Source organism: Hakea prostrata, chromosome 1, assembly GCF_041222555.1.
Source record: "Hakea prostrata isolate BN-2017 chromosome 1, UWA_Hpros_2, whole genome shotgun sequence".
Classification (NCBI taxonomy): domain Eukaryota; kingdom Viridiplantae; phylum Streptophyta; class Magnoliopsida; order Proteales; family Proteaceae; genus Hakea; species Hakea prostrata.
In genome coordinates, this window is record NC_142600.1 from 65,536,578 (window position 1) to 65,548,410 (window position 11,833).

Sequence of the window (11,833 nt, forward strand, 5' to 3'; positions counted from 1 at the left end):
AAAAAAAAAACACAACAAAGACAGGATTTCAAAAGGCATGATACCATGTGAAGAATGATTGTCAATTAATTAATTCATGGGTTACAGTCCTATTTATACTGTTGCAAATAATATAAGCATGTGACAGCTGACACATGAATAGAAAGACTTTACAACAACCACTATGTAACAACTGGTATGCATGTATCCTTTATAAAATCATTAACTAGTTTGATTGATTATTTTCGTAGACATTAGCAAGATCAAACGGGGAAAATCCTCAAGGGAAAAGCACACCCGATTGTTCAGCACAATCCTTCGGTGGGGGAGGTAGGACTTGTGGACACGGTGCTTTTAGTATTTCCTTATGGTAAAAAATACCCCCAAAATAAGGCCACTAGGGGAAATTGAACTCGTGATCTTCTAGCTCTGATACCACTTGAAGGATCAAGTGCTTGCCGTTGTTCCAAAAGTCTGTAGTTGTAGATACAATGCTACTAGTATTTCCTTATATCATTGCCATCAAACACCTTGGTTCGAGCTTGGATCTAGAGCAGACCAAAAGCAACCTCAGCATAGCCTAACGAGGTCCCCAACAATTTCCCTTCTCATTCTTCTTATATAGATACCCGAACTCCATAGTGATGAGACAAAATAATTATTTTCACAACTTCCACAAATGGATTTACCACTAGATTCCTTTCTTTTTTTTGGGTGTCACCTAGTTAGGTATTCTACAATTTTTTTTTATTTCATTTAAGTCATCAAATGAATTTAGGAAACACAATTCAAAGTTCAAAATCCTAATTAACTAGGGAAAATTGAGTCAAGGATTTAATTCGAGAAACCTATTTGGGACTGCTGTTTGGGATTAGAGGAAAAAATTGAATGGGCTTGAGGGCACAACTGCTGGTACAAAAGCGAGAAACACATCTAGACTTCTAGTAACTTCTAAAGTTCGACTAGATTTTATTGTAGATCCCCTATAAAATGCAGTTGAGTTGCAGATGTAATAAACATTTCATCAATTAGCTTGTAGACATCTTAACGGGTGCAAATTGTTTAATGCAACTAACAATTTCTGGGTGTGATAGGGTTGCACAAAGAGGAAGAAGAGTGAGGAAAAAAGTGTGCTCATGGTGAGCATGGTCTGATCCTTTCTTTGTGATGGTGGGTGGTTTTGGCAGTGGATGATTTACGATAGGATGAAAGAATTGCATCACCCACCTATATGGTTATTTGAAAATAGGATGTGGAGGTATAATTTTACTTTTAAAGTTTAGGGTAACTTTAAGTATAGGATTTAACTTAAAGGGCATTTGAGTTATTTTAACACATAAGTTGTAATTTGGTTATATTTTGAGTTTAACTTGAATTTCCCCAACGACTTTAAATAGTCATTGGCATATGGAATCTAAACGTATTATATGATGAAATATGGACTACACCCTAGTTTCGCCCTAATTTAAGAGATAAAACAAAAGAAAATATGCTTAGACCCACTAAAATTTTATATTATTATAAATAATATTGATTATAGATATCCATAACCCTCAAAGAAATAATATCAAAATATGTAACTTCTAACTAAAGATCTCAATCACTTTAACATGCAATTTTGACAATTCATATTTCCATATTAAGTGAAGATTACAACCATCTCAATTCACAATAGTGACCCTCAATATTTCCATTTTATGCACTTCTATCATGGGCAACAATCTATCATTCTCAAAAGGCATCATATTGTGTGCAAGAATCAGCATGAATATTTATCTTCTATTGTGATCATATCATAGTGTAGTTCCTTAGACTCTGAATTTCCATGTCAGAGAATATGTTGTAATATTTTTACTTCTACTATAAATAAATAATGCACAAAATACAATATAATTGAGAGATTATTTTCATCTTGTCCTAGTTTTCTTTCTTATCTTTACTATATTTCTTCTAGTTATCCTTTATCTTTACAAAAAATACTCCTTTGATCACCAATGCTAACAATTTTTTCAAATTGAAATAGGACAAGAATCAACAGAAGTAGTAGTTCCAATCAAGCGACCAATTTAGCAAGAAAATTTTGTTATTGTAAATTGCTTTTTATTTATATAATTGTACTTTCAACTATTGGATGGACATTGTGATGTAGTACATGGTGGGGTATCCCTTTTTGTTTTTGGTCATAAACCCAAGAAAGAACTAAATAAACCTTGGCATAAGATCAAACTAAGATATCCCTCAAATCCTCAGCGGGATCCAGAAAGAATACCGATGATTGCTATGCAAGGAGCCCCATCTTTGACATCAAATCAACTGCTTTATTGGCTTCTTGAAAAACATGCTTGAAGTGGAAATGCCCACACAACCCTACCGCATCCCGAATACTTTCAACCACCCTCACGACCACTCCTTTAATTTGAGAATTAGGTTCAAGAAGATCTAATGCCTTGACTGAGTCAGTCTCCACATAACACGATTGAGATTTTCTTATTGATGCCCATAAATGTATCAAATCAATTAACCATAATTCACCACAAACAAATCCTTGGATTCATACAGAGAACACACTCTACATTACTCCTTGTAAATTACAATAGAAGCTCAAACCCTAACAAAGAGATATAGTTTTGCTTCCATTATTGAACACCCACCATTCTAGTCGATGGAAATTTTCTGTAGCAAATTCCCCACAAACTGTAGCATATGGTTTTTGACGGTAACATTTCGTTGGTTGGAGAGCCGTCGCAGAGTTTTGCTACAAAATGGTGACTGACCATGCGTTCTACATTTTTTAGCTATGGCACTCAATTATTTGTGCAAGTGTTTTTCCAAAATGCAAATATAATCAGGTCGGTAACAGTATGCAGGTCACTCTAAAAACTCATATGGCTATATATCAAGTTTTTCATATGACTCAATTATCGCACTTGGAAAAAGAGTGTACGGCATTGATCAGTTTGGAAAGTCCAATTTAAGACTAAACTATAAACTTTAGCTTTGGAAACCCCAAAGAGGTAACGTGTAAAACATGTATTGGTAAGATTATTCTTTTGAATCATTTATGTAAATCCTTACTTAGTGTATGACTTTATAAGAAAGTCGGATCCAAAGCCACAAGGCAAGGAACTAATGAAAGATATATAATAATATGATCATATCTAAATTAGCATTAGCATTTACATGGATGGCAAACGACATAATCGCGGAGGCATAAAGACATTATGTCGTAGAGCATATATCTTCCAATGGCGCGGACACTATGTTCTAAATACGTATGTCTAATGAGGCTTACAAGGTAGCACTATTAACATGTAGTCAAGGAATAATTTGGCTATCAATTGTGTAAAGCCTCATATCACTATTGTGATGTCATCTAAAGAAATGAGCTTAAGGCATGTGGCACAGGTCCCGTGATGGACACCCTACTTATGTGAAGAGGTTTTTTTCCTGAGTCAGGTTCAAAGAGTAAAAACGAAGTCACGAGGGGACCCGTTTAGTACTACTATTATAAATACTCAATTTGGTTGTTAGATGGTAAAGTAGTACCACCACAACGTAAGAGGTTAAGCAATAGGCTCTTAATTAGCCTAATACTATGAAATGTGGGGGTGTGTTAATTGTGGTGCACATGGCTGACCTAAGTGAGAGTAGAGGGTGTGGCCGCCCTCGATAAGAGTTTTAGGGCGAACTCTTTTAACACTCATGAGACCGAGATAGGGAATAGGGCCTAGAATGTCCCATTTAATAAATTTAGAATGTCCAGACATCAACTAGTGGGATATGGATAGTGACTAGCAGCTTCACTGAAGAGGAAAGGTTCAAGGAGTTTGACTTCACCGATACTCTGTAGCGTAGTGCATTAGACCTAGTATAGGTTCAAGTCCAGAAGACACCTCCAATGACGTTTCCTGCAAAATCTAAATTTACTTACGAACTCAATGTTTTGTTTTGTTAATATTTTGAATATGTGGGGGATTGTTGGAATTTTAATTTATTTTTAAATTATGAGATTTAAAATATTCTTATGCATTTTAAAATGAACAGTTAGAGGTGATGTTATTTCCTTTAGATACGTAAATAGACAATGGGTAGTGTATGGAAAGTCTTTTGAATGGCTAACAAACAAGACTTAAGGGAAAATACATGGTCTGGGAGGTACCTTATAGAGATACTCCTTTGTAAGTGTTTCTTTCTCTTCTATATAAGGAGAGGAGTTGATCCCTAGTGACTCTAACAATTTTCATTAACCGATATTAGTCTTGTTTTCTGTCGAAGTGTTTGTGTTTTGTCGATGGATTCGTGAGTACTACCTTACGGACATTCTTTGCAAGTAGATTCCTTTGGAGTGCATGCCAGTGGGAATAAGGAGTTGTTGTATCTTGGAGGTGAGGACGCAAGGTGAGGACGCCAAGGTCAAACCTAGTTTGCACTTTAGGGGCATCCAAATACTTTAAGAAAAAGTACTAATCTGTAAACCTCAACACACCTTGCTCAAGTTCTTGTTGCCGTTATTGTATTGTTTTCTGTGACATACAGATGCATAGTGGTGTTACCAATCTCTTCTTCAACTTTTACAAAGATATGTGTATCGCGTTGAATCAGATAAGTTTTATTTCAATAATTCTACAGTCTTATACTTTCTACCTGTTATGTATGGATGATTCATAATAGACCTACCTAGGTTGACCAAAGAAGAACTAAACCGACCAAACCTTGGTCGGACCACAAATAAACATATGTAACGTATGCACTAAGCGACACGTAGATTATGAATCATAACAACCTCCTTAAAGATAGGGATAAGGATCCCAATCTAGTCGGATAACTTGAATCGCTATTAGAGTCCAGATCAAACTCCACAACTATAACCATGTAATGCTCTCTCAGCGGATAAGATTCCTCATCTCTTTGAGGAAGTTAGAAACAATTATAGAGTTTAATTTGAACTCCATCACCGCATAACCAAGGTAACCTACTAAGCTATAAAATGATATGGATGCAAGACAAGGTAACCCATTATCGCATATTGTTATATAGGTATAAAGGAAGTAGACACACAATGGAAAATTAAGGTAACCCATTATTGCATATTGTTATATAGGTACAAAGGAAGTAGACACTAAACAATAAAATAATTTTCCACTCATCAATCTCCATATGCACACATATCTAGAACCATTCAACATATCATAAACATGAAAACAGAGTTGAATGAATTTAACAAAAATTTAAACCTAAGTCTAGCATCTAGTCCCCTTACCTTGACAACTTTCCAAAAGTTTGAATTGAATTTCCAACTTAAAAAAAAAAGGACGTACACCAAAAGCTTGGGACAAATTCCTAAGAACATGTTGGTTAAGTTAGATTTCGAGCTAGAGTCAAATCTAGCCCAAAATATAACTTGAGAATGACTGCAATCTAGGCAGTTGGTTGGCAATTATCTGTCCCCAATTGACCTCCCTTGTTGCTGAATAGAACCCAGTATGAAATTCAGACCTTTCTTCCCCAAATCCCAGGGTGCTTTGGGCTGATCTCATGCATGATTTCCATCACAAAATCATAACTCAACACCCCCAAATCAAGCACACAAACAAACCTAAGCATAGATCTTTGAAATAAACCAAATCTTGAAGGAATTCAGATTGACATTGGAATCACAGCAATTGGGAGATCCATCTCTCTTCCTTCTTGTTAAATTTGACCAAAGATAATTACAATACAAGGTTTCTCTGATTAGATCCTGATTCAAACCTTAAAAACTCAATCATCAACATCTAATACCTCTAGAATTAAGCTCAAAATATAAAAGAACTGAATATGTAGAAGAGGCTTACCTTCAAGATCGGTTCTTGACTGAGATCTAGCAAATCCAAGGTCTCAAATGCAACAAGGATGATTCTTCTCCCAAAATTCTTCACTTCCCTTCTCTGAAACTCTCAACCACCTAATGAGTGAATAAACTCAAAGATTACGGTTTAAGTGAATAGGTAGCGGCTTAAGGGGGGAGGGGTCACAATACCCTATTTCCCTTAGATTTGCTCAACCAACCAGGCCACCTAGGCAGTTGGTTGCTACCAATTGCCTCCTTGTCAGTGAATTGAAGGGTTGGATGGTCCAGGGTGATTCCAAACATGAGAGAAAACCTCTGGAAGACTCCAAAACTCATACCTGAACTTGGTTATTATTCAACTTCAACTTCCAGAAGCTTGAAATCCATCTTCCCATTTCCATCTTGGTGTGAGTTCTTCCTTCTATCTTTATTCAATACAGGTGCAGAACCTTGATCTCCACCATCCAAATCCATCGGTTTGGATAATGATCCCATGGCTTTTAACTGAATGGACCACAACTTCCTAGCTCTAGATCTAAAGGTTCTTGGATCTGCAATTAGGGTTTTGCATTAGGATCATAGGGGATGTCAGATAATGTGCCATGGTCGTCCAAAGGCTCAATTAGGGAGGACCTAGTAAGAGGGTACATTTAACTTCCCAAGCATGGTACCTTGGCAATTTGTGGCCAAATAATCACGTTAATGCCCGTGCACCATTATATGGCCATTGGCTGTGTAGTGTCACCATTTTGGAGTGGTTAAGGGCTAAGAATAGGTGCTCGAGCCGTTAAGTCCTTTGGTGAGGCGCTACCTTGAAGGCAACACTCCATGGTTGAGTGGCAATCAGGGACAAGTGTACTGGTGCTAAGTTCCCATCCTTGAGTGAGGTACACACCATGTGCAAATGGAACACATCCTGAACATCGTAGGCCAATTGAATGCTAAGGTTGACACAATCATATGGCTAACAAAGCTATTGGTTGAAGCTTAGAATAGTACAATTACATTGGACGTAATTATTGTGCTAGTGATAAAACTTCTTGATCTCTATCAATGTCCTACCCATTTAGTGAAGTAATCTATGGCAACTATGAGGAACTTGCAACCACCAAAAGCTGGTGTGAAGTTCTTGAGAATGTCCATGCCCTACATCATTTACGGCTAGGACTACTTGGGAATCTAATCACATTTTCTCCCCTTGCTTTCATCTCTTAGTGCCAGGGTTGGCTCAGTAGAGTGCTTTCGTCGTTGGTGTTTTTTTCCGATCCCTACACATTTCATTGCTCCAACAATCTAAATTCCCTCTACCCCTACCATACTCTAGCTCGGTAGTTTCAACTGTAGAATCTTAATTAACCCAGGATCAAACATGTCAAATCATTGAGAAAATATTAAGTGCGGAAATTCACCTGAATCCATAAGATTTAGAAAAGATTCAATTTGGATCATTGATCTGAATCCCTGAGATTGAATGATGATCGTTGATCTTCCAAGCCTTGAATGCAAGCCCTCATTTTGAGAAGATCTTTGATCTTTCTATTCTCTCTCTAATGACGGGAGTTTAAAGAGAAAAGCAATGCATTTGGCTTGGGGAACCATGACCCTTTTTATACTACTCAATATTGAGCAGTTTCAATTACTAACTTAACCCATCATAAAGTTTAGTAATTATATTGATTTCATAAATAACCTTAACTTGCATTTGGTCTCTACACATAGGAGGCCACACTTTACGATGCTTTATAACTAACTGATAACTTTAATGTGTTATGTTATAAGATAGCATAAATACACATTAATTTAGTTAATATATTGTCCATAAATTAGATTTTACTCTAACATCGATTGCTTATCAAGAGTTGAGCCTAGGGATTTGATGTCGGACTTGAAAAGCCACATACAGATGCTTTACGCCCAATCGTTCGAGAAAATACATTCTTGGCTAATAGAAGCCTTGTTGGAGCACTTCGTAAGCTAGTGCTTGACCTCTTATATGACTTCTGCAGATGTCTTTGAAAGATATTGTCTCAATTCATTTCAATTTGTACTGAATTTTTATTGAAAAAAACAATCCAAAGGTTATTTGCTTTTGATTAATTAAATAAAATCTAAATTAAACACAATTTCCACTAATACAGACCCAGGTTCATACAGATCTGAAAGACTGAAAAACACGAATAATTATATTCAACAGACATATATGTACTTGTGCAATTACGCATTTCTTACACGGCATCTTGAAAATTTTGTAGAATCCACTCCCTAAATAGGAGATATACTTTTGCTTCCAACATCAAACACCCACCAGCTGGTGCCTGGCAGATCAGTGAAATAGATGCAGTTCCTCGGACACTCATCTAAGCCAGATTGAGTTTTAGAGAACCTTCTTTCTCCTTTTGTTGATAAAAAACGTGGAGGGAACACCCAACTGCATTTCTTTTCCAAAATCAGTGTGCGATCTCCAAGGCTTTCAACCTTGATCCACCCCTTTTTTCTAGAAAGATCGAGTTGAAAAACTTCAACATCATCTACTTTATTGAAAGATTTTCTAAAGACGAGAAACACTAGCAGTATCTCCCCATCAGATCCCAGTAGGTATTCTCTGAAACCCTTCAACGGATACGAAGCAGAAGAAGAAGGAATGGCTCTTTTCGCACCTGGTATTATTGAAATTTTAGCTTTTAGCTGTTGAGATCGGTCATCCATCAGATCAATAACTGCTAGCGTGCCCTGCAAACTCAATGCATAGAACTTTCGTCCGAATGCTATGGCGGTTAGAAATTTAAAATTTTCATCAGAAGATAAATTCGGGCCAACAAGTTTGCAGTCTTCCTGAATCCACCATGGTGCAGATCTAGATGTCAAGCTTACCCATCTGCTTCCACATAGTGTAAAACCTAGTCTAGACGAAGCGTCAAACTCTAAACAAAAGTAAGATTCAGGGTTACGAACGTAAAGTTTGGATGTATTGATCATTTCCTGTTGAGGAAGAGCAAGCAAACAAGGAGATTCCTTGGCTGAGCTACAACCTCTGGGTGCTGCTCTCACTATCTTGGAAACACAACCTTCATAGAGATGGATCGGAGAATAGGATCTCGCTTTGACTACCTTCTCAGGAAGACCTCCTGCTGATTCTCTCCATTCGTAATTCTCGGTTGGATATTTCCTCATGCTCTTCGCCTTCTCCATCCTCTTCTTTTCTTTTCTCTCCTTCGATCCATGCTTTGTTGTCTTCTTTTCTGTAGTTGATTATCAAATCATCCTCCATTAGCAACAATTAATTAGCTACATACAGAAACACTAAGACATGATGCAAAACTCACCTAAGGGCAAGTTGAGTGGATAACAATGTAAGTGCTTCATCTTGATTGGAAACTTTTCTCCCTGCAAAAATAAGAAGTGTTGCATTAAGTTCACTTGTGTTGGTATTGAAGGCAAAACAAACAAAAACACTGCAATAGCTGGGAGAGCTCCAATGACAAGCATTCAAGGATTAAACCCAAAATGAATTGTGCCAGTTTTGACCCTTTTCATGTTCTAATCCCGTGGTTCAACTGTAATAAATCAAATCACCAAAATAAGGGAAAAAAAGAACCGACATTAGGATAATTATTTTCTGACCTGACAAAAATGATAAGAGAGAGAGAGCTGTGGCTCTGAACCCAAATATTTCCAAGTAAGAGTGAGACATAAAAAGGGTGGCTCATTCGTGGGCTCCAAGATTTTTCCATCTCTTTATACTTGGGCTGCAAGTCACAAAATTAATTGGGAGGTTATGTACTTGTAACAGCTGCATTTCTTTTCCTATAAAGAAATGAGAAATAAATAATTAATATATCAGCAACTTGTGTTGCAAGTTCGTGTAATGTGTTTGGCATGGTTGACCTTAAAAATTTACCAACCTGAGTGCACTCTGCTTCTTGGTCAGCAAGTCTGAACCCAAACGCTTTGAAATGTAACATGACACAGCCTTCAATCCATCCACTAGTATTTCATATGCATCAACAATTTACATATTAGTTTTTGAAAATGTCTTAATCTTAAATCAATTTTAAATTATTTTGAATTTATTATATTATATTTTGATATTTTTAATAGTAAAACATAGATCAATCAAAAATAGGTTACTATATTTCACACTAGCACTTAGATGAAGGGGACCTTACGGTAAAATCGAAGTCTCAGTGTGGAACTTGGATTTCTTCTTTTTGGGGGCTGAAAGGTCATGTATATTGAAAAATAAAAATAAAACAAGTACTAACAAGACCATTGAATGAAACCCTCCCTTGCGGCATTGTCATCAATAGGCGGGAGATAAAAAAGATCACTATAATAATAAGTCAAAATAAAATTTTATGCTTGTCTCTTAAATTGGGGTGAGATCCCTATTACCCAATATATTACGTTTGGGTCTCTTAAAATTTACACTGTTCCAAAGGTGTTAAAGTTAGAGGAGAAGTGGCCATTATATATCCTCAACTAAAAGAACCCCAAATGAAATTAGTGTTGTACCCCCATACCCTATTCTCAACGAATCAAACAGGTGGGTGAAGCCCACCATTTTCTGTAATATATCCAGTTCCAAGGAAATTTGTGAAGAATGGTTTTCAATTGATTAATTCATGGGTTACAATCCTATTTATACGGTTGTAAATAACATCAGCATGTGACAGCTGGTGCATGAATAGAAAGACTTTACAACAGCCACTATATAACAGCTGGTATACGAGTATCCTTTATACCCCACCTCAAGCGAAGGGAGTCATGCACCAAGAGCTTGTCACAGAAGCACAAGAAATGCTGTTTAGGTAACCCTTTAGTCAAAACATCAGTAGGCTGATCGAGGGTAGAAAGATAGCAAACTAGCAAATGCTTTGCAACCACAAGATCACGCACAAAATGGAAGTCGATCTCAATGTGTTTCGTACGCGCATGAAACACAGGATTAGCTGTCATGTAGGTAGCCCCTAGATTATCACACCAAATAGGAGTAGTAGGTAGATAAGCCCCTAACTCCCATAGTAAGGAATGTAGCCAAACTAATTTTGTGGCCATAGTGGCAATGGCTCGGTACTCGGCCTCAGTAGAGGAGCGAGAGACAGTCCGTTGTTTCTTCGAACTCCAAGAAACAAGATGTGTATCGAGAAAAACACAATCACCGATGGTGGAATGACGATCATCAGAGCATCCAGCCCAGTCGCGTCATAATAGGCCATCAATGATATTTTTTGTTGAGCTACAAAGAAAAGACCATGCGAGGGTGTACCACAAAGATAGTGAAGAATTCGCTTTACTGCTAACCAATGTAAATTAGTGGGACAATGCATAAATTGGGCCACCTTGTTAACAGCATAGCTAATATCAGGGCAGCGAGTGTTAGACAAGTACTGAAGTGCACGACCCGCTTGCCTATAAGTAGTAGCATCAAAAAGAGTAACCCCATCAGTGATAGATAAGAAATGACCAGAAGCCATGGGAGTAAGAACAAGCTTTGCCTCATGCATTTTGGTATGATGAAGAAGATCTGAAATGTACTTCTTCGAGTGAGAAATAGACCCGAAGTGGTGCGAATAACCTCTATACCAAGAAAATAATGTAAGTCTCCAAGCTTTTAAAGAAAAAGTAGTAGACAAGGCCTTTAGAAGGCAAGAAATAGCCGAAAGATCATTATCGGTCACAAGTATATCATCAACATAGACCAAAAAAATAATGCATCACTATTTTTAACCGATAGATGAATAGAGACGGGTCGGTCTTGTAACCCACAAAACCATGAGAAACAATAAAGGAGCTGAGCTTATGAAACCATGCTCAAGAAGCTTGCTTGAGCCCATATAAAGACTTCCTCAAGTGACAAATATGAGATGGAAATTGGGGATCCACAAATCCAGGAGGTTGTGTCATGTACACATTCTCAGTTAAGTCACCATGTAGGAATGCATTTGAAACATCAAGTTGACGAATAGGCCAATTGTTGGTTACAGCTAAGGATAGAACAACTCTAATAGTGGTATGTTTAACAAC

At 37.2% G+C, this 11,833-nt stretch overlaps 1 protein-coding gene across 1 annotated transcript; it reads right to left on the reverse strand.

Moving 5' to 3' along the window:
- Window positions 1-7,901: 7,901 nt before the first annotated feature.
- Window positions 7,902-9,470, reverse strand: LOC149029446 (uncharacterized). Its single transcript, XM_089150805.1, has 3 exons — window positions 9,431-9,470; window positions 9,133-9,193; window positions 7,902-9,048 (listed from the first exon to the last, which is right to left on the reverse strand). Exons 2-3 carry the CDS (start codon window positions 9,170-9,172, stop codon window positions 8,072-8,074), a joined length of 1,017 nt encoding a protein of 338 aa, XP_089006931.1. The 5' UTR covers window positions 9,173-9,193; window positions 9,431-9,470; the 3' UTR covers window positions 7,902-8,071.
- Between the last annotated feature and the right edge of the window lie 2,363 nt (window positions 9,471-11,833).